The 24,004-nt window shown below is 46.2% G+C and overlaps 1 protein-coding gene and 1 long non-coding RNA gene across 2 annotated transcripts in view; one reads left to right on the forward strand and one right to left on the reverse strand.

The window, feature by feature from the left end:
- The window catches only part of LOC139266055 (uncharacterized), a 115,432-nt gene that overhangs the window by 81,733 nt on the left and 9,695 nt on the right, over positions 1-24,004 (forward strand). The gene's annotated exons all lie outside the window — the stretch shown is intronic.
- LOC139266054 (collagen alpha-5(IV) chain-like) overlaps positions 1-24,004 on the reverse strand; it is a 369,608-nt gene that overhangs the window by 8,949 nt on the left and 336,655 nt on the right. The window contains exons 43-50 of the mRNA XM_070883888.1: positions 15,701-15,834; positions 10,007-10,076; positions 8,170-8,241; positions 7,514-7,639; positions 3,887-3,985; positions 2,212-2,418; positions 1,536-1,713; positions 258-372 (exon numbers count right to left, since the gene is read on the reverse strand). Coding sequence (XP_070739989.1) covers positions 258-372; positions 1,536-1,713; positions 2,212-2,418; positions 3,887-3,985; positions 7,514-7,639; positions 8,170-8,241; positions 10,007-10,076; positions 15,701-15,834 — 1,001 coding nt within the window. The remainder of the gene's footprint in view (positions 1-257; positions 373-1,535; positions 1,714-2,211; positions 2,419-3,886; positions 3,986-7,513; positions 7,640-8,169; positions 8,242-10,006; positions 10,077-15,700; positions 15,835-24,004) is intronic.

Below are 24,004 nucleotides of genomic sequence, written 5' to 3' on the forward strand. Positions count from 1 at the left end.
AGCAAGGAGCAGGTGGAAGGATTCCAAAAAAAGGGAGTGGAGATTTCACAGGGAGAGAATAGATGGAAGAGTTGGAGAAACTCGAGACACTGGTCAATATGGTTCAGAGGTTAAACTGCGTCACATTTTCTTCATCGCCCCCAAACTGTGCTTACCCAATACCAATAAAAAGCACTCGTGCACCTGTCATGATTGTAAATTATTGGTAATAGTTTGAGTCTAACGTGGATTCCCATGACAATCTTTCATGTCCATACCATTACAAAGGAATAGCCAATCCACAAGGACTTCCAACCCCTCGGGCATGGTGGGATCTGAACAGTCTGACTGTGCACAGCAAAGACCATTGCAGGACTTTCACAAACAATACACCTGTATAACGAGACACATCTCCTGTTAGCACAGACTTTAAAACGTGTTTATGGTCTAATCCTCTTTATTCAAAGTTACTTAACTCAAATTGTTGGATTAATTTAATTTATTTAGCACTGAATTCTTTACATTTGTTTACATCTTAATTCAAATTATTAGACAATTCAATTTTTTTGTGTGAAAAACATTGAGTTATCAGTAGACTGTACTAATTATTGTATCAACATAAGAAAAATTGAAAATTCAAATATATTAAAAAAAGAAAAAAGACTTGCATTTATATAGCACCTTTCATGATCACCGGATATCTCAAAGCACTTTGCAGCCAATAAAGTAAATTTTTTTGGAGTGTAGTTATTGTTGTAATGTGGGAAATGCGGCAGCCAACTTGCGCGCAGCAAACTCCCACAAACAGCAATGTGATAATGACCAGGTAAGCTGTTTTAGTTATGTTGATTGAGGGATAAATATTGGCCAGGATACTGGGGATAACTCCCCTGCTCTTCTTTGAAAATAGTGCCATGGGATCTTTTACGTCCACTTGAGAGAGCAGACGGGGCCTCAGTTTAATGCCTCATCCGAAAGATGGCACCTCCGACAGTGCAGCACTACCTCAGCACTGCACTGGAGTGTCAGCCTGGATTTATGTGCTCAAGTTCCTGGAGTGGGACTTGAACCCACAACCTTCTGACTCAGAGATGAGGGTGCTACCCACTGAGCCACAGCTGACACTAAGCAGGCAACAATGACCTTTTTCAAAGAACATTGTTCTCTCCTTAGTGAATTATTAATGTTGTGGTCATCAAGGTGAAGGACATTATTGGGAAATGGAACATATGTCCCATCCAGTACTGAGCCGAATCCTTTTCTCTTCCTACATTTGTACAGATGAATTTCCCATAACGCCCACTGGGTAGTGATCAGAAGTGGGAATACTAGCGAATTACCCCCTCCCCAACCCAGGATACAAAGCCCGATTGTAGAACCCCTAACGCTACCCCGATCAACTAACTCAGTGCGTGCAGGGATTGAATCTGATCTACAGGGCTCAATTATTCATTGGGTGACTTGCTAAGCCGAGGCTGTAATTTAATCTTTCAATTTTAGATGATAACCATAAATTTCTGGAGAGGGGTATACAGACTGATTATTGAAGGCACTACCTGCTTATAAATGGCTGCAGCTCTTGTCCACTGATTGGAGCCATATCCATAGGCATTTGCTTTGAAGTCGACAGCCAATATGAATAGTCATTTCTTGATGCATAGTTACAGACATCATTAACATCACAGAGCAAAAATGGCATGACACTAAATCTTGGCAAGCAACTACCAGCAGCTCCTGAAAGCCACAGAAACATAGGAAGTAAATGAAACAGAGAAATGTAACATTGATATACTTGTACTTCAGTTGGATTGGATTCATACAACATGGGCACTGTGCACTGTACTACTTAAGCACTGCTCCCAGATGCCAAGTGGGACAGTAAGGCCACATGGGATGATGGCATTGCTGTCACAGAGTGAATGGAACACAAGTGCTGCTATCAAATGCCACATAGAATTGCAACGTCCACATCTCAGTCTCAATGTGGAGGATTTTGCCTCTCCCCTCATTATGCAGGAGAAAAAAACATTAGTGTTATATGCAAATACAAACATTTCAGGAAGCTTCATTGAAACACAAGTATTTTGTTTTTCTCTCTCATGAGTTTACTTGGATGCAATATCAGGTATTACTTTCCTTGTGGCTCTTAAATACATTAAAACTGATTTGCAACAATCGTTTAAATACATTAAAATAATTTACATCAATTTGTTCAGGGCTGGAGTAACATACCTAAATCTTGTCCGTACGCGCGTTTGTTGCCTTGCACAAAGAGGAGAGAGTAACCGATGTATAGATGTTTCGTGCTGCCTGGGCACAAAGGTATCTTTATAGTTTGACTGTGTCGTGTAAAGATAAAACCTTGGATATCCATTCTTGATGGTCCAGGCTGTCCCCAGTCTCCTTGCTTTCCCGGGGGACCTGGATACCCATGTGGTCCTAATTTTAAACAAAAATACCATCTGTTCCATGTGTGACAAGAAGAAGAATTATTAGTGAGGTTATTGCCTTTTTTTTGGAATGTGCTTTTACTTTCTCTTGTAAGGTATGTGAGCAAGCCGTTCGCATTCCTCTGCCACTATCACTGTATAACCAGTCTGTAGGAGGTGGTAGAAGTGGACTAGGCAATGTATTCTATTGCTGACTTTTTGGGAAAGTTGTTGGTTTCAATGTATGTCTCCTTATCAAGGGAATGGTGAGCATGTGGGACTCATTGGTATCAATGTGTGTCCTATTACTTTGTAGCAAAGCATGTTCCAGTATGTTTTATTGCAGCATTGCCAGATTCCCTCAGCATCCAAAACAAAAGAATATTGAGATAAGAATATGTAGAGTCTATTAGAGTATTGAGAGAATAGGGAGGGGTGGGGATTGTTAACTCCCTCCGCCCGGCGGAAATGGAGCAATGACGATTTAAAATCGAGGCCGTTGACTTAGCCGCTCCAACATCATATTTCCTTGGGTCCTTCCGCTGTGCAGCCCAGGCAGCTGCCTGAATCAGGTGGAACGCTAATGAATCCATGCAAATAATAGCCTTATGATGTAGATAAGATCCTGATGCAATTTTAATGTTCTACGGGATGGAGCTTGCGCTATGGACGTTCCACTCAGTAAAACATGGTGAAGAAGTTTCCACTTGTGGGGAGTCCAAAACGAGGGCCATAAATATAATACAGTCACTAATAAATCCAATTTCTTCACTCAGAGTGATGAGAATGTGGAACTCGCTATCACATGGTGTGGTTGAGGCGATTAGCACTGATGCATTTAAGGGGGAGCTAAATAAGTACATGAGGGCAAAAGGAATAGAAGGATATGTTGATAGGGTGAGATGAAGTAAAGTGGCAGGAGGCTCGTGCGGAGCACAAACACTTTTTCTGTGTCGTAAAATCCAATGCGATTCTTGGCGCCTGGTAAATCCCGGCGGCCAAGAGGAAGAGGCCCAAAAAGGTAAGTGCTATTTTTGTGAGGCCAGGAGGAGCAGAAATGCTCCACCGTACTTGATGTGGGCCACTGCCAAATGCACTTTATTTTAATTGGGAGTGCAATAGCATTCAGCACAGAGACTGACCCCGCTGGCAGAAAGGTAGGTCATCGGGGACGGAGCGATCAGAGGTTGGGCGGGGGTGGTGGTGAAGGGGTGGCTGGCCCATATTATTCATTGAGCATGGCAGGGCATTTCTGCTCCTCCTGGTCCCACAAAATAGCATTTGGCAAAACTATTTGCGCTTGTTTACAAACATGTGATGGCGTAAAATAGTTTCAAATTATATCATTGTGCCAAATGTATATAATGTTATAAGGGTAAAGTGACACATGCCTCCTCTCACTGTCCTCCATCCCCAATTAATAATACAGATCAGTAAGAATTCACCATAGAAGTATTTGAAACTGTTGTCGCATTTACCTTGCTGTCCAGGAAATCCTGGGGACCCTTTTGATCCTAATTGGCCTATATCTCCAGGTGGCCCATTACGACCAGGTGGACCAGGTGGACCTGGGTTTCCTGTGTGTGAAGCAAAAATAAATTGTTTACAGTATCATAGTACCATAATAACAACTTGCACTTACATAGTGCCTATCATGTGGGAAAACGTCCCATTGTGTTTCACCAAAGCGTAATCAGACAAAATTTGACACCGAACTAAAGAAAGAGATATTTGGATGAGTGACTAAAAGTTGGGTTTAAGAGGTAGGTTTTAAAGAGGATCTTAAAAGAGGAGAGGGAGAGGGAGAGAGGGAATTCCAGAGGTTGGAGCCTAGACAGCTGAGGGGACAGCCCCCAATGGCAGGGCAAAGGGAGTGGCGGATGTGTAAAAGGGCGGAGGAGAAACATAGAGTTCCTGGAGGGTTGTAGGGCTCGTGTAGGAATACAGAGATAGGAAAGCAAAGCCATGAAAGGATTTGAGCCAACGCAGGTCAGCGAGCATAAGTGGAATGGGTGAATGGAACTTGGTGCGGGTTAGGATACGGGCAGCAGGCCTGTGGATGGGTTAAGTTTTTGAAGGGTGGAGGATGGGAGGCCGGCCAGGAGAGGATTGGTCTGGAGGTGGCAAAAGGCATGGATGAGGGTTTTGGCAGCAGATGGAGTGAGGTAGAGGCAGAGGTGATCCATGTTACAGAGGCAGCTTTTGCGACAGAGGGGATATGGGTTTGGGATTGGAAGCTCAGCTCGGGGACACCGAGGCTGCGAATTCGACATCGATAGAAAGAAAATTCAGGCGATGTGTAAAGTGGGTAGACGATCCACTGCTGTCAGTTTTCTACCGGACAAGTTGAGTTAAAATCAAACTCTCGGTATTTAAAAAAAATGTTTTTTTTAAGAACTGTGGCATTGTAAGCCACTGTCTACAAAGTAATCTTTTTTCACCATTCAGTGCCGCTGTAATGTGACAGTCCCATTACTTGCAGTTCAGTAAAACATTTCTCTTCGTGTAGCTGCTTCCAGGTAATCGTGCCAATAGAGGTCAACGCTAGCATCATGGTTGTGCAGGAATGTGCAGATCTGCTTTGCTTACTCTGCTGGATTATATCAAGAGAGACCAGAGGCTACAAAATAAAATTCACTCTCCTTACTGATGGGATCTCGGGAGGGGTCGAGTTTCAACTTGCCACCCAGGTGTAAAACTGGTGTTATGGATCGGCTGCCTGATAATGGAACTGCTGGATTTTTATTTCCATTGAAATGCTAGTATTATATTCAGATAGCACGTTGAAAATCTACCCCACAGTGAGCAACCTTCTAAGCCAAAGAGAGACAGCACAAATGCAAGGGAACAAATATGTTCGGGCCTGAAACAACATGTGCCAGAAGACAGAGGCCTGAGGCTTGTCCAAAATTGGGCCTTAGGACTCATTAGCCTAATTCCGGCAAGCTGCAGGCACTTATTTCCAGTGCACCAATTTGGGATGGTTATGGTGGCCGGCGGTGGCTGTCAGCTGGTCCTGGAAGGGGATGGGCCAGATGATGGGAGATGGGGATGAGCGAGGGGGAAGTGGTTGCTTATATTAGTGTTGTGGTGTCAGGAGGAGCACTCTTGGTGCTGACAAATTTCTGAGAGGAATCCTGAAACATGGGTTAGGCCCTTCATTAGCATATGCAAGAAATCTGATGCCTATTTCAAGTGGCCGCCGGTGATGCCTAAATATTGTGAGACCCAATATGACATTAGACCGATTTCAGGTTCCCTTTGGGTGCAAAATTAATTGCTCTCGCCCACGTTTTACGTCTGTAGAATGGGCATAACAGGTTCAATTTTTCCCTCATAGAGAGGTTACGGTGCTTATGAGAAAGACAGTGAGACTGCAATTTCCCCGACCAAGACCGAAGAGAGATGGGTGAAGATTGGAACCTCGCTTCTAGCTCCATGTCACCCCATGACTTTCCCCTGATTGGGCTTGTTAATCCCGCCTTGCAAGGTTCTCGGCCAATTAAAAGGAAGAGGGTCTGATGACATTACTTAACGACGTGCCATCAGCGGGTTCCTTAAAGGGACCATGTCCACATTCATTTTGACAGTTGTGTTAGCAGTGTTCTACAGCATTGAGCTGCTGCAAACACTGACAAGCACTGTACAAAGGTGCAGGGCTGTACCCAGGCTCTCCCATGTCTCCCTCCATATGCTTCCAATGGGCGGAAGAGACCTCCCCAGGACACCAATGCAGCCTGGTTGCACATTGCACAGGAGGACACAAGCAGGGATGTGGTCAGGAGGACCAGGCTGCAGTGTCACAAACCTTTCAATGATCTCAGTAGATTATGAAACGTTACTGCAAAGCCACACTCAACCTCATCCTGCTGTGTCACTCATCACATCCCCATCACTCTGCCTTCCCTACCCTACTCCTGCACATCCTTACTCACACCAACTTACCTTGCACCTCCACCAAACACTCTCTCTCTATCTACATTATCAGTTCTTCATCTCACTAGCCACCCCTCACACTCACTCTCATCCTTATCCAATAATACCAACTAACAACACACAAGGGTAGGTACTTGATTCTTTAGCCAATGTTCATGTAGAGTTTCTGTTAATGTATAGTCAAACATTGAAATCTTTATTTTCAACACTTTGCCTTCTTGGACAGATTTGTATGCTCCTTTGGAAGTGGCTTAGTGAGTTGTAGTGTACAGTGAGACATAAGGGCACCCCCCACAATGGTGATGAGTGTGAAAGGAATGGCTTGGGCATTGCAGATATGCTTTATGGTGTTGGAGTCGGGTAGTGCCAACCTGTTGCATCATGTGGCAGCCAGGATGTACAGCATCAAGTGAAGTTAATCTGGCCATGGCTAGGCCATCCTTGGCCCCCCCCAAGGCAGCAATGTGGTCTTTTGCTGATGACGTTGTCCTGTGCAGCATCAGGTGATTGTGGGGAAGATTGATTTTGTTGTTGGTAATGCCAGTGTGCCTGATGATGTTGGTGTTGGGGCTGATCATGGTGAGTTTCTGAGGACCAAGATGTGATTTTTTTTCAAGGGCACTGATGCTGCTGGAATAGATAGCAGGTGAGGTTGAGATGACAGAAGCGATCTGTCCATGGTGAGAGAGTATGCTCCAAGGAGGTGACACTGGATAGAGAGTTTAATCCAAATACTTCCAATCTTCCGAAAGCTGAAAAGTGTATTCCAAATCCTGAAGGCCCCAGCTTCTAACATTGGAAAGTGAACAGCTGTGAAATGGTAGCTTTTATAACACTTTTGCAGCTGTCACCTATTTGAAGCAATGGAGAGTTGTTGAAAACCCGACCTACTTACCTGACATGATCTCCGAGCGATGGGAACCTCATGAAAAAGTTTGAAAAGTGGTTGGTAGCTGGTAAAATGCTGTTCAACTACCTTTAAACACCCTCTTAACTATTTCAATTAGCTCACCTGCCGCTTAGTGCCGGGTCTGCAAAGCACAGGCAGAGCCAACACTTGGGAAGCGTACACGGAGGCGGGTTCATAGCGGGATACCGCCCTGCTGTCAATCATTTTGACAGCGGACCTGTGACTCAATTATCGGATTCATTTAGAGTTTAGAATGTACCAATATATCCAGGTGGGCCAGGCGATCCCGGAGTTCCGCATTGTCCTTCAAGCCCTGGTGAACCCGGAAATCCAAGATCACCCTTTACTGGTATTGGCATTGCGAAGGATGGCGACCCTTTTGGACCTATGAACAAACGTAAGCACTTACAGGCAAAATAGGAACAATTCCAAAAAGATAGGTTTACATTTGTTGTTTAATTTCTTTAAATTCTTTAAAGGAGATGCCCATTTTTATCATAATTAATGAACCTCTAACAAAACTATAAGAACACATAAGCCCCCGAATCTTGCTAGTTCGTACTTGTGTAGAAATGAGCATCATTCTTCTCATTGCCAGTGAACTGGAGAATATCAGAATGGTAATCTTGTAGCTTCAATCCCTTACTTTCCAGGGGCGGGGCGGGGCAGGGGGGACGTTCAATGAAGGCTGCAGCTCTTTGCAACAGACACTATTACGTGCCTTAGCATAAGGTTTTACTGTGCGCTTCTAAAAGGACATTAAAATGAATTTCAAAAATGAAAAACAATGAATGACACCAGATGGGATATTATCACTGTCAGAAATAAAATGTGTTGCAGGATATTTCAGTTCATGACCCAATGACTTTACAGATTAACAGGAGCAAAGAACGGGGGAGAAGATATTAAAGTTACCTGGTTGACCAGGCAATCCTGGTCGCCCTGCATCTCCTGTCTGGCCTTGAAATCCTTTGTCACCTTGCATACCTGTAACAGAAAGATTATTAAAATTAGAATTACAGCACAGAAACAAGCCATTCGGCCCAAACGGTCCCTCAGAGCCTGAAGATAACCTGTTCATTCATTAAGACATTGAACCAAACTATTTTTTTCCCTTCCGCCAATGTAATTTCAATGCAAATGGAAACTCTTGCCTGGGATTTCCTGGAACGTTTCGGCGTCCGAACATGTTATGCAGGTTTTTAACCAAGGAAATTCACGCATAACTGACATGCCGCTTTAATGCCAAACATCGTTATGGACAAATTTCCTCAATAGTCTGCGTCACTTTTTAGGTACGTCCACCGGAACCCCTCTACCACCCATTTACATAGCTTCAATTCCCTTCGCTCCATGCAAAATACCAGCTTACGCGTGATGTTTTTTTAGATTTACGCAAATTATGCTCGAGTGGAGATCTACGACTGAAAACTTCGGCGCTGCCCGAAACAAAGTCATCTGATATTGTCAGAACTGAGATTTCTGGAGTACGATAGTGATTTTCTTAGTGATTTTGATTGAATTCTCCAACTGAGACCTGCACTTTACTTAGCCAAAGTGCTGTCAGTTACAGTGCACCGACAATTTTTCGAACCCCCAATCCCCCCCACCCTCATGTTCAGAAGGACTAAGCAGCCAGAATGGCCTTCCCAATGGACCCTTGTTCTGGATAATAATGGCAGAGAAAGAGGAGCAACGGAGGCAAGAGGCTGTGAATTTGAGGCACGCTGGCAGAAAGTGCTGATAGAGTGAATTCACAAGTACAGCAACACAATGGCCGGGAAATTCCTCGATGCTGTTCCCACTCCGCCGCCATTAACTTGGCTGGATGTGCGTCGTAAACACCATTTATGTGCTTCGCAGTCAGAGAACCACCTGCAATGGCTTTTCTTCCCACTCCTGTACCGTTACCTCTGGTTTCTCCCCCGGGATCTAATCTTGATCCCCTCCTACTTGTCATCTACATGCTGCCCCTCAGTGACACCATCCGAAAACACAGGGTCAGTTTCCAAATGTACACTGACTACACATTCCTCGTGGGGGAATCTAGAACTAGGGAGCATAGTTTCAGAATAAGGGGTCGCCCATTTAAGACAGAGATGAGGAGGAATTTCTTCTCTCAGAGGGTTGTAAATCTTTGGAATTCTCTACTCCAGAGAACTGTGGAGGCTGAGTCATTGAATGTATTCAAGGCGGAGATAGACAGAATTTTGAATTGCTGGTGAGTCAAGGGTTATGGGGAACAGGCAGGAGAGTGAAGTGGAAGCCAAGATCAGATCAGCTATGATCTTATTGAATGGCGGAGCAGGCTCAAGGGGCTGAATGGCTTACGCCAGCTCCAAATTCTTATGTACTTATGTTCTCATTGCTACTAACCTGCACCCTTGGCTATAATTTGCTTCCCAATGGAGCTGCCTTCGCCACTGATTTCTGCCCCTAACTGGTATTTGATGGATCTTCCCTCTCCCAACCCCATTGAAATAAGTGGAAATTAAAATCGGGCGGGTTCTATAACGGGCAAGCGATCTGCTCTGCTCGTCTACTGCCCAAGCAGTCAAAGTGAAAATGATGTCCCCATAGTGCGAGAAGATATATTCTTGCTGCAAGTACACATTAATGTTCCCTCGGCAGGATATTTCAGTGAAATCTGCAAATTACCGCTCATCACTGCAAGGTCCTGTTGGAGTTGTAGTATTTATCAGAAGTTGCAACAATATTAAATATAGCAGAAGCTCATATTCTTGAGCAATACCTGAGAATCCTGGGGTGCCGATGGAACCCCTTTCGCCTTTGGGACCTTTACCTGATGTGCCAGGAATTCCCTGCAGAATTGAAGGAAGAGAAGAACCAAATAACATAGAGATTAATGTTCTGTCAGACAGCGGGAGGGGGGTGGGGTCAACGACACTTGCCCACCAGCAGTGCACATTAGAAAGTAGCCTTTCTGCACACTAAAGTGAACATGGTTTAGTGACTACACTTCCTTGCAGACTATTACATGGTCTTCCTATACTCTGATCATGTGCACACTCCAGCTACAAGGATTACAGTATACATGAATGGGAGACAAAATGCCCATGATGCCATTAGCTAAGCATGCATCTGTCACGGATGACTACCCTCTGCTATTTCCATCCGGATATCAAACAATGACAACTACTCTTTGGCCCCGATTATTTACGGGGAGGGTGCAGGGGAGCGCAGGGAAAACACGGCAAAGCCGGGGGTGCGAAGGTCCTGCTGAATTGAAAGCCAGGAACTCATTATAATATTTTTACACATTTTAATATTATAATACAAACCCCCCCCCCCCCCCGAGATGTCTGCGCTCCTCTAATTCTGCCCTCTTGAGCATCTCTGATTATAATCGCTCAACCATTGGTGGCTGTGCCTTCAGCTGCTTGGGTCCTAAGCTCTGGAATTCCCTCCCTAAACCTCTCTACCTCTGGTTCCTCCTTTAAGACGCTCCTTAAAATCTACCTCTTTGACCAAGCTTTTGATCATCTGCCGTGATTTCTTCTTGCGTGACTCAGTGGCAAATTTATTTCACTCCTGTGAAGCTCCTTGGGTCGTTTTACTACTTTAAAGGCGCTATATAAATACAAGCTGTTGTTGTTGTTGTATACGTAACACAATCAACCAGTAGGCTTCCCCCCCCAACAGACGGCCAAATTGACAGGTTACTGGGTGGAAAAACCAGAAGCAGGAGGCCGCAGCTGGGGACCCTTATGGACGGTCCCTGGCAATCAGGAGGGGGAAGGGAGCGTGAGATCGGGGCTGCAGCAGTGGGGGTGGGTGGGGGGAGGGGGCAGGGAAGAGGCCATCGTGGGAGGGAGGGTGAGATCGGGGCTGGTTGTGGGCCAGAGATCTATGATAGTGGCAGGGAGGAGAGAGGGGGAGAGGCCAAAGGCTTCTTTGATGGGTTAGGGACACACTCCTGCTCCTCCTGACCCACAAGGCGTACTACAAGAGGCACTTACCTTCTTGAGCTGATGGCTCCAGCCTCCCATTTACTACCGATTGCCTGAGCCCTGGGAAACCCGGCCAGCAACTGTTAAAGTTAAATCTGGCTGTCAATTGCACTGTGGGAGCCTGATTTAAATATGCTCATGAAGTGTTCTGCCCTTCGATGGCGAGACACTTACATGACACGAAAGCCTCATTGAGGACACGTTCCACATTTCTTCATTTTTAACCCTGCCGCCTCCCATTATGGATGGGAGAGATTTATTATTGGGGCCTTGATGTACCAACATGTTGCACCACTGAGGGGACAGCCATAAGTGGGAAATCCACTTGAGCTCTGGTCAGTGAAGAGAAGAGAATTCACTCAAAAAACAGAAAAATGTAAGTGATTTTGGCTTGGTTATTAACAGGGGCAGGTTACGTAGGCGGGGGGGGCGGGCGGAGTTCCGGATGGGAAAACCGGAAGTCCAGGTTTCCCTGTAAGCTGTGGAGTTGCTCTACAGTGTGCATCTTTTGGCCTTGCCAGTTTCCCCGCCTGGAAGTCAGCCTGATTCACAGGCTTGGCTTGCAGTCGGGCAGAAAGCAGGCCGCAGGACCAGTCTGATCCCTGGGGAGGGTGGGGCAGTGGTCTGATACCTGACCGCAGAGGGGGGGGTCCGATCTTGGGTGGCTGACCCCTGACCCTGGAGGGTCCAATCCTGGAGTGGGGGTGTGGAGGTTGGGGGAGGGAGGTTGGGAGGGAGGCTGATCACCAATCCCGTGTATGTGGGGGAGTGTTTGATGGCGGGGATGCTGGGGGTTGCCGGGGGGGGGGGGGAGCACTCTTGCTCCTCCTGGTCCAAGCAGTGCTATGGAGGCACTTACCCCCTCTCCGACGCTGTCCTCACCTTGCTTCAGCTGTCGGATTTCCCGAAGCCTGGGAAATCTGGCCGCCCACTGAATCAGAGGCTGCCAGCCTCATTAAAATATTTAAATTGCCAGTCCGCCTCCTGGGATCGAGTTGGTTTCCCACCTTTTATCCTGCCTCCGTAACACCCGCACGTGGGCTGGTTGGGCTCGGGGTTCAGAATGTAAACATTTCCACCCCCACCTGCCCCCCAGCCCACCCGTTTTTGTGCTAAAGCTCCCACTCATTAAGCCTGAGTGGATGTGCACACCACATTTCTGAACATTTGGTCAGTGTACAAGATGCAACAGGAAAGACCTCAAGACCCTGCCCCGCCCATTGTGGGGGGGGGGGGGGCAGTTATTGTCATCTCAAGACTTGATTTTTCCAATATTTTCTCTGGGGCATCCCAAGCACCAACCTCCATAAACTACAACTCAATCAGAATTCTGCCACTCTGGTCCCACCTCATATCAAGCCCTGCACATCATCAACCGTGTCCTTGTCAATCTTGGGTGACAGTGTGAGCTGCGAGGAGGATGCTGTGAGGCTGCAGAGTGACTTGGATAGGTTAGGAGAGTGGGCAAATGCATGGCAGATGAAGTATAATGTGGATAAATGTGAGGTTATCCACTTTGGTGGTAAAAACAGAGAGACAGACTATTATCTGAATGGTGACAGATTAGGAAAAGGGGAGGTGCAACGAGACCTGGGTGTCGTGGTACATCAGTCATTGAAGGTTGGCATGCAGGTGCAGCAGGCGGTTAAGAAAGCAAATGGCATGTTGGCCTTCATAGCGAGGGGATTTGAATACAGGGGCAGGGAGGTGTTGCTACAGTTGTACAGGGCCTTGGTGAGGCCACACCTGGAGTATTGTGTACAGTTTTGGTCTCCTAACTTGAGGAAGGACATTCTTGCTATTGAGGGAGTGCAGCGAAGATTCACCAAACTGATTCCCGGGATGGCGGGACTGACCTATCAAGAAAGACTGGATCAACTGGGCTTGTATTCACTGGAGTTCAGAAGAATGAGAGGGGACCTCATGGAAAGGTTTAAAATTCTGACGGGGTTAGACAGGTTAGATGCAGGAAGAATGTTCCCAATGTTGGGGAAGTCCAGAACCAGGGGTCACATTCTGAGGATAAGGGGTAAGCCATTTAGGACCGAGATGAGGAGAAACTTCTTCACCCAGAGAGTGGTGAACCTGTGGAATTCTCTACCACAGAAAGTTGTTGAGGCCAATTCACTAAATATATTCAAAAGGGAGTTAGATGAAGTCCTTACTACTCGGGGGATCAAGGGGTATGGCAAGAAAGCAGGAATGGGGTACTGAAGTTTCATGTTTAGCCATGAACTCATTGAATGGCGGTGCAGGCTAGAAGGGCTGAATGGCCTACTCCTGCACCTATTTTCTATGTTTCTATGTTTCTATGTTTCCATTGATTGCTCAACCCCTGGTGCTCACTGTCACTGACGGGGGAGCTCAGGTGTATTAGGAGATTGGTGGGAAACCCTGGAATGGGAGGAAAGGCGATGTTGGGAATTTAGAGCAGGCAGTGCACACTTGGATTCTGCAGATGTGCAGCTCTGGGTTTTGGATGTGACCTTCACAAATTCAGGTGTGTGGAATGTGTGTTGCAGTGTCTCCCATCGACCATATTGGGAGAGCATTGTGTCATAGAATAGGTTGGAAACCAATGCTTTCACCAATGGGACTTGTGTTTTAATCCAGTCCATACTGATGTGATGTCCTCTCACTCTGATGGTTAAAAAGGCTCTAAATTTGGACAACCTGAACTCAGCTACTACTGTGCACAGTCACAGCATAAAACGGTTCACAATTTAAAAGAAAGAAGAAAGAATTGTATTTATATAGCGCCTTTCAAGACTGCTGGATGTCTCAAAGTGCTTTACAGCCAATGAAGTACTTTTGGAGTGTAATCACTGTTGTAATGTGGGAAACGCAGCAGCCAGTTCCCATAAAGAGCAATGTGATAATGACCAGATAATCTTTTTTTTGTTACTTTGATTGAGGGATAAATATTGGCAAGGACCCCTGCTCTTTTTCAATATAGTGCAATAGGATCTTATACATCTACCTGAGAGAGCAGACAGGGCCTCAGTTTAAGGTCTCATCTGAAAGACGGCACCTCCGGCAGTGCAGCACTCCCTCAGCACTGCACTGGAGTGTCAGCCTAGATTGATGTGCTCAAGTGAGAGGGACTTGAACCCACAACCTTCTGACTTCAAACCAGGTGTGCCACTCACTGAGCCAGAGCTAACAGTGTGACTTTTACCACAAATTAGTAATCTCATTCAGAGGGACTAATGTAGGAAAACAAAAAAGGGATATGGTGCTGCGGAATGAACAAATCTCCATTTTTAGCACCATTTTAACAAGCAAAGTTTCCTCAACTGTGCCGGTGTGATATTTCAGTTTTACCAAGAAAAAAACAACATCCTGCATTTATATAGCGCCTTTAATGTAGAAAAACACTTGAAGGTGCTTCACAGAGACATAATCAAAAATATGGACGCTGAGCCAAGGAAGGAGATAACAAAAGATTGGTCATAGAGGTGTTTTTTAAGGAGAGTCGTAAAGGAGGCAGTGGATTGAAGAAGGTGTTTCGGGAGGGGATTCGAGAGTGTGCGGCATAGGCAGCTGAAGGCACAGTCGCCAAAGGTGGGGGTGAGCGGGGGGGGGGGGGTGGGTGGGGGCTGGAAAGGGATGCAACAGAGGCTAATTTCAGAGGAATGGAAAGTTCAATGGCTGTTTGTAGGGCTGGAGGAGGTTACAGAGATAGCGAGATAGAGGCAAGGCCATGAAGTTATTTAAACACAAGGATGGGTATTTTAAATTTGAGACTTTGGGGGAGTGGGCCTTGGTTCGGGATAAGCAGCCAACTTTCCTGACCTATCTAGAGTGAGACTGCCAATTTAAGGGGAAATTTTCTGTTTCAGCACTCTGGCCACATTCCACAAGCGGATATAAGGAAATTACACATTCCAACTATTATTTTCCATCCATTAATTTGGATGCAATTCCCCCAAAAAGCACTCCAGGCATGTGCCAAAGTAGGAAATTTCCCCTTTAGCGCTAATTGTTGCTGAATTATGGGAATGTTGTGTTGTGGGTCCGCACCTATTAGGAACTAGGTTCAAGACATTCAAATTAATTTATACAAGGCGTGATTTTCTGACTTCCCTCTTCTGGTAAGGAGCTTCAATCACCAGTAGCGCCTACCAAAAATGTGGACATGTGTGGCACAACATTTTCTGACCATTAGTTTAATGCATGCATCCGAACACTGAAAAGAAACTATCGCCCTATCACTCCAAGCTTGATTCTAAAGATGAAGATACGTAGTACCTCACTGCAACATCAGGTGCCTCATTATGATCTGAACTGCTGCCATTGCTATTGCAACTGGACAATTTGCAAAAAATCAACCATTTGTTTTTATTTTAAACCTCACCTTTTTCATCCCAAAGAGTAGGTTTAACAGATCATAAATGGAATTATGCCTTCCATCACAACCATAAGAAACACGCACAAGAAAATGCCAAAAATAGATTATTTTACAAAATCCTTACCGGCCGTCCTTTGATACCTGGATCACCTCTGTCACCTGGATTGCCTGAAACTCCTGTCAAACCAGGTGAGCCTTTATCCCCTTTCAGACAATCTGGTCCTGGTTGTCCAAGCAACCCTTTCAGTCCACGGTAACCTAAATATAGAAAGGAGCCCAATTTACTTTGATGATTTAGACGAGGGGATTAAATGTAGTATCTCCAAATTTGCGGATGACACTAAGTTGGGTGGCAGTGTGAGCTGCGAGGAGGATGCTATGAGGCTGCAGAGTGACTTGGATAGGTTAGGTGAGTGGGCAAATGCATGGCAGATGAAGTATAATGTGGATAAATGTGAGGTTATCCACTTTGGTGGTAAAACCAGAGAGACAGACTATTATCTGAATGGTGACAGATTAGGAAAAGGGGAGGTGCAACGAGACCTGGGTGTCATGGTACATCAGTCATTGAAGGTTGGCATGCAGGTACAGCAGGCGGTTAAGAAAGCAAATGGCATGTTGGCCTTCATAGCGAGAGGATTTGAGTACAGGGGCAGGGAGATGTTACTACAGTTGTACAGGGCCTTGGTGAGGCCACATCTGGAGTATTGTGTACAGTTTTGGTCTCCTAACCTGAGGAAGGACATTCTTGCTATTGAGGGAGTGCAGCGAAAGTTCACCAGACTGATTCCCGGGATGGCGGGACTGACATATCAAGAAAGGTTGGATCAACTGGGCTTGTATTCACTGGAGTTCAGAAGAATGAGAGGGGATCTCATAGAAACGTTTAAAATTCTGACGGGTTTAGACAGGTTAGATGCAGGAAGAATGTTCCCAATGTTGGGGAAGTCCAGAACCAGGGGTCACAGTCTAAGGATAAGGAATAAGCCATTTAGGACCGAGATGAGGAGAAACTTCTTCACCCAGAGAGTGGTGAACCTGTGGAATTCTCTACCACAGAAAGTTGTTGAGGCCAATTCACTAAGTTAGATGTAGTCCTTACTACTAGGGGAATCAAGGGGTATGGCGAGAAAGCAGGAATGGGGTACTGAAGTTGCATGTTCAGCCATGAACTCATTGAATGGCGGCGCAGGCTCGAAGGGCCGAATGGCCTACTCCTGCACCTATTTTCTATGTCTATGTCTATGAGAAGAATATTTTCGACTTTATTTTGTATGTATATTATATACACATACACGCACCCACACATTTATACCAAAAATAGATTGTGGTAGATAATACTCACCAAGAATGATTTTCCAAAAACAATTACTCCAGCTGATTTGGAAATCCTACAATATTTTTGAACTGTTGTAACAGACTTTGGTTAACAACCACACCACCGTTAACATGGCAAAGACATGAGATATAAATTATTCAATTAACTTGGCTCATTGTATCCACAGCCATGATAGCAATGACACAACCAATGAAACCAACGTTAATCTCATGCTGCTGAAGTAATTTCTGATGTAATCTGGCAATATTACACACGCAATGGCATCACGATGGAAGGTAGCCTCGGGCTTAATAGTATTTAAAACGTTTTCTCTTATCTAATCAGTTTGTACCTGTATCCTTGACATAAACATAACAGCTGTGAATTTTCACTTCAGCATTCACGTTCAGAATTTCCCAACATGTGCTCCCAATCCGTGTCAGAAGTGTTGACCCTGAAAATATATCTCACTGGGGCCTACTCAATTTTATTGAGTACATTGGGCCTATACTCTCTGGAGTTTAGAAGAACAAGAGGTGATCTCTTCGAAACAAATAAGATTTTGAGGGGGTTTGGCAGGATAGATCCTGAGAGGTCCTTTCCCCTGGCTGGGACATCTAGAACTAGGGGGCATAGTCTCAGAATAAAAGGTCGGCCATTTAAGACTGTGTTGCGGAGGAATTTCTTCACTCAGTGGGTTGCGAATCTTTGTAATTCCCTACCCCAGAGGGCCGTGAATGCTGAGTGGTTGAGTATATTCAAGGATGAGAAAGATTTTTGGACTCGAGGGGAATCAAGGGACATGGGGATCAGGAAGGAAAGTAAGGTCAGCCAGGATCTTATTAAAGGGTGGAGCAGGATCGAGAGACCGTATGGCCTACTCCTGCTCCTAATTTTTATATTCTTAAAATCCCAGCTACCATGTATAAATATGCAGGGAATACTGTCACTCCATTAATTTTAAGTCGACAGATCAAATGGTCTCTGTGCTGAAATTTCCATAATTCTATTAAACACATTGAGAAGCCATCTGATATAATATTTTTTCAACATGGTGGCCCAGGCTGAAATTATTTATTTGATCAGCTCTGTTTCTTCAATAAATGCCGTATCCAGTGGATCCCTGATGTGCGCCTTCTACATATCTACTTCATAACAGGAACCGAGGGAAGACACACACTGACAAACAATTATGACGCTGTGTGTGCTGGATTATTGTTATTCTGTTGGTTCAACTGCAGCTGGATGGTTATATATAACTCTACTCAGCAACAAAACCACCAAAGTAAAAAGTAGAAATGTCCTTGGAAGAGCAGCCTCCGGAGGCCCCTTTAATGACCACTGGTTAGGCCGCACAATGCTTGGTTCAATTGGGCAGACTATGTGCAGCATACGCTGCACCCATATGCACATCAGAGGACCATCAATGTGCATATTTAAGCAGCTTCCTCCAAAAATCAAACAATGGGCTGCCTTTAAAGAGGAGATGGTTCGGGTCCAGTCGAGTTACATTCCTACGAGGGGGAAAGGTAGGGCAGCCACAGTCAGAGCTCCCTGGAAGACAAAAGAGAGAGAGAGCAAGATGAAGCAGAAAAAGGGGGCGTATGACAGATGTCAGGTTGAGAGTATGTGAGAACTAGGCTGAATATAGAAAGTTCAGAGGGAAGTGAAAAAGGAAATAAGAGGGGCAAAGAGAGAGTATGAGAATAAATTGTCAGCTAACATAAAATGGAATTCAAAAGTCTTCTATCGGCATATAAATAGTAAACGGGTAGTAAGAGGAGTGGAGCCGACTAGGGACCAAAATTGAGACCTATGCATGGAGGAAGAGGGCATGACTGAGGTACTAAATGAGCATTTTGCATCTGTCTTTACCCAGGAAGAAGATGCTGTCAAAGTCACAGTGAAAGGGGGAGTAGTTGATAATATGTCCTTACTATACAGTATAAATGCACACGAGGCCCATACTAGAGAGAAGGTCACTCTGTGACCAGTTACCTTTATTACCAAGACCTCAAGAGGCAGACGGTGGGTGGAGCTTTCCTTTTCATACCGGAAAGTCCAGGTTAGGACTGTCTCCCACAAGTTCGCCCCTTGTGGTCAATGTTCTCAAGGTGTACAACTCAGGTCAGCTTATACATGGGTTACAATGATAGTTGAATACATGACCTCACCTCCCCCCCCGCCCCCGAAGTCTTATTGGGATCACAGGTTAAGTCTCTCTGGTGGATAACGCTCCCTTGTAGAGCACCTGAGTTGGGGCTCCGGTTGTTGGGCGCTGGCCTGAGTGTCTGCTGTTTACGGTGCCTCAGGCCTGTCCAGACTGCCCACAGTGACTGGGCTCTCCTCCACTTGGTTCCAGTGTTCGGTCACCTGTGGTGGAGTAAACTCTACGCCGTGTTCTTCCTCTGCTTCTTCTATGGGGTTGCTGAACTTCCTTTTAGTTTGATCCACGTGTTTGCGGCAGATTTGTCCATTGGTAAGTTTAACTACCAAAACCCTATTCCCCTCTTTGGCAATCACAGTGCCTGCGAGCCATTTGGGCCCTGCAGCATAATTCAGGACAGAAACAGAGTCATTGACATCAATAAAACACGCCCTCGCATTCCTGTCATGGTAGTCACATTGTGACTGACGCCTGCTCTCAACAATTTCTTTCATGGTGGGGTATATGAGGGATAACCTGGTTTTGAGCGTCCTTTTCATTTGCAGCTCTGCCCGTGGAACTCCTGTGAGTGAGTGCGGTCGGGATCTATTGGCCATCAGGAGGCGTGATAAGCAGCTTTGTAGGGAACCCCCTTGGATTCTGAGCATCCCCTGTTTGATTATCTGCACTGCTCGTTCCGCCTGGCCGTTTGAGGCCGGCTTGAACGGTGCAGTTCTGAGATGATTGATTCCATTATCTGCCATGAAGTCCTGGAATTCAGTGCTGGTGAAGCACGGGCCATTGTCGCTGACCAAGACGTCCGGTAGACTATGTGCGGCGAACATTGCCCGTAGACTTTCTACCGTAGCAGAGGCTGTGCTTGAATTTAAAATGGCACACTCAATCCATTCGGAGTAGGCGTCGACTACAACCAAAAGCATTTTTCCCATGAAAGGACCTGCGTAGTCCACATGGATGCGTGACCATGGCTTGGCGGGCCAGGACCAGGGGCTAAGGGGGGCTTCCCTGGGTGCGTTGCCCAGCTGAGCACACATGTTGCACCTGCGAATACAAAGTTCCAGGTCTGCATCTATCCCTGGCCACCAAACGTGTGACCTGGCAATTGCCTTCATCTTGACAATGTCCGGGTGCTCATTGTGAAGTTCTCTGATAAACACCTCTCTGCCCTTCTGGAGCATGACTACTCAGTTTCCCCACAGTAGGCAATCGGCCTGAATCAAGTGTTCATCCTTGCGCCTATGAAACGGTTTAAATTCCTCAGGGCCTGTCCCGTACGTGGCTGCCCAGTCCCCATTCAGGACACATTTCTTAACTAAAGACAGTAGCGGGTCTCTATTTGTCCAGACTTTAATCTGATGGGCTGTCACAGGTGAGCCTTCGCTTTTGAAAGCTTCAACAGCCATGACCATCTCAGCATCATGCTCAGTTGCCCCCTCAGTGGTGGCTAGTGGGAGCCTGCTGAGTGCATCGGCGCAGTTTTCAGTGCCCGGTCTGTGCCGAATTGTGTAGTCATAGGCGGCTAACGTGAGTGCCCACCTTTGTATGCGGGCCGATACATTCGCATTTATGGCCTTGTTGTTGGCCAAAAGGGACGTTAGGGGTTTGTGATCTGTCTCCAGCTCAAATTTCCTGCCAAACAGGTACTGGTGCATTTTTTTTTACTGCACATACACATGCAAGCGCTTCCTTTTCTACCATCCCGAAGCCCCTTTCTGCCCGGGACAGACTTCTGGAGGCATAAGCTACCAGCTATAACTGACCATTGGCATTCACATGCTGCAACACACACCTGACCCCATAGAACGATGCATCGCACGTTAAAACTAGTTTCTTACACGGGTCATATAACGTTAACAGTTTGTTGGAGCATAACAAATTGCATGCTCTATCAAAAACCCTTTCCTGGCTGTCCCCCCAGACACAATAGCGACCTTTGTGTAGGAGCACGTGTAGCGGCTCTAACAGCGTGCTCAATTTGGGAAGAAAGTTGCCAAATAGTTCAGGAGCCCCAGAAACGAACGCAGCTCTGTCGTGTTACGGGGTCTGGGTGCTCTCTGGACCACTTCCGTTTTGGACGCAGTAGGTCTGATCCTGTCTGCTGCTACCCTCCTCCCCAGGAATTCTACCTCTGGAGCTAAGAAGACGCACTTCGCCTTTTTCAGTCGCAGCCCTACCCGGTCCAGTCTGCGTAGCACCTCCTCCAGGTTGTAGAGGTGTTCTTCAGTATCGCGACCCGTGATAGGATGTCGTTTTGAAAAACCACCGTCATTGGAATCGACTTGAGGAGACTTTCCATATTTCGCTGAAAGATCGCGGCGGCCTAGCGAATCCCGAACGGACATCTGTTATACTGAAACAACCCCTTGTGTGTCGTGATTGTGGTCAGCTTCTTCGACTCATTCGCCAGCTCCTGGGCCATGTAAGCTGAGGTCAGGTCCAATTTTGAAAAACGTTTGCCACCAGATAGCGTCGCAAAGAGGTCCTCCGCTCTCGGTAGTGGGTACTGATCTTGGAGTGACACCCGATTGATGGTGGCCTTGTAATCGCCACATATCCTGACCGACCCATCCGCCTTGAGCACCGGCATGATCGGGATCGCCCAGTCATTGAATTCGACTGGTGAGATGATGCCTTCCCTCAGCAGGCGGTCCAATTCACATTCTATCTTTTCCCGCATCAAGTACGGCACCGCTCTGGCCTTGAGGTGTACTGGCCTGGTGTCCGGGTTTATGTGAACCACTAACCCGATCCCCATGAAAGTGCTGATGCCGGGTTGAAATAATGAGTCAAATTTGTCCAGGACCTGTGAGCATGATACTCGCTCCACAGAAGAAATTGCATTGACATCGCCCCATTTCCAATTCATGAGAGCAAGCCAACTCCTCCCCAGTAGTGCGGAACCGTCTCCTGGGACAATCCAGAGTGGCAAACTGTTCTCCGAATCTTTGTGGGTCATGACTACCGTGGCGCTGCTTAGCACCGGAATGATCTCCTTTGTATATGTCCGTAGCAGTGCGTCAATCGGCAATAATTTTGGCCTCCTGGCCTTGGACACCCACAACCCTTCAAACTGTTTGATACTCATCAGGGACTGGCTGGCCCCCCTGTCCAGCTCCATTAATACTGGGATGCCATTGATGAGCACTTTCATCATTATCGGTGGCGTCCTGGTATATGAACTGTATTTGTGCTCCACATGAACTCGCTGAACTTCAGCTTCCAGTGATTTCCCCCAGTATTCATTTGGCCTCATAGGGCTTACATCGGGCCCATCCTCCTCGTACATCAACCTGGCTGCAGGCTTCCTGCACATATGCGCCAAGTGACCGCTGATGTTGCAGTTTCTGCAGGTATATTGCTGATACCTGCAAGCTCTGGCTGGGTGTTTGCCTCCACACCTCCAGCATGAGCTAGAGGCCCCATTGTTGGAAACAAAAGGTGCATTACCAGTCTCTGTAACTGTCCTTAAGCGCACCATTAACAGGTGTTGATAGCCCCATTACTGGCCGCATTGTCCATTCCGATGGCATGAATCGCTGTTCAGCTTGCCATTGTCTCTGTTGAACTCCCCCTTTGGGTTCGACTACATGCTGGGGCATGTCCGATTGCCGTTGTCTGCCTAGAGAACTGTGTGCCGCGTTAACAATGTTGACCCCCTGGTCGTTTGCCGCATTTGAGCCAAGATTTTTGCATTAAATCATTCTGGTCTCTTCCTCCACTGAGATAAATGTCTGGGCTATCAGAGCCGCCACTTCCAAGATCAAGTCTTTGGTCTCAATCAGTTTCCTGAAAACCCCAGCATGCCCGATGCCCTCAATAAAAAAGTCTCGCAGCATCTCCGCTCTGCATGCATCTGGGAACTTACGTAGGCTCGCCAGTCGCCAGAGATCTAGAACGCTTTGCCCTTCTCGCCGCCAGTGTGTGTAAAACCGGTGTCTTGCCATGTGCATGCTGCTCGCCGGTTTAAGGTGTTCCCTGATCAACTTACTGAGCTCTTCGAACGTCTTGTCCGCCGGCTTCTCTGGCGCTGGAAGGTCTTTCATCAGAGAATACGTCTGGATCCACAAACCATCAGGAGATGAGCCCTGCATTTGTCGGCCGAATCCTATCCCAACCATTCCTAGTGACAAAACTTTGCTGTAGTCTCTCAATAAAGTCGTCCCAATCATCACCAACACAGTACCTCTCTTCTGTGCTGCTAGTGGCCATGCTCGCGTGGTTTAAATCCCAGTTTCTCGTCACCAATAATATGTCCTTACTATACAGTATAAATGCACACGAGGCCTATGCTTGAGAGAAGATCACTCTGTGACCAGTTACCTTTATTACCAAGACCTCAAGAGGCAGACGGTGGGTGGAGTTTCCCCTTTTTTACTGGAAAGTCCAGGTTAGGAGTGTCTCCCACAAGTTCGCCCCTTGTGGTCAATGTTCTCAAGGTGTACAACTTAGGTCAGCTTATACATGGGTTACAATGATAGTTGAATACATGACAGTTGAGATACTGGATGGGATAAAAATTGATGAGGAGGAGGTACTAGAAAGGTTGTCTCTACTTATGTAGATAAATCACCAAGACTGGATGAGATGCATCCTAGGATGCTGAGGGAAGTAAAGGTGGAAATTGCGGAGATGTTGGCCATTATCTTCCAATCCTCCTTGGATATGGGGCTGGTGCCAGAGGATTGGAAAATTGCAAATGTTACACCCTTGTTCTAAAAAGAGTGTAAGGATAAATCCAGCAACTACAGTTTAACCTGGTGGGGAAGCTTTTAGAAACGATAATCCAGGACAAAATTAACAGTCACTTGGACAAGTATGGATTAATTAAGAAAAGCCAGCACAGATTGATTAAAGGCAAACGTGTTTAACTAACTTGATTGAGTTTTTTGATGAGGCAAAAGAGTGGGTTGATGAGGGTAATGCGGTTAATGTGGTGTACATGG

This window comes from Pristiophorus japonicus, chromosome 6 (assembly GCF_044704955.1).
Source record: "Pristiophorus japonicus isolate sPriJap1 chromosome 6, sPriJap1.hap1, whole genome shotgun sequence".
In the NCBI taxonomy this organism is placed as follows: domain Eukaryota; kingdom Metazoa; phylum Chordata; class Chondrichthyes; family Pristiophoridae; genus Pristiophorus; species Pristiophorus japonicus.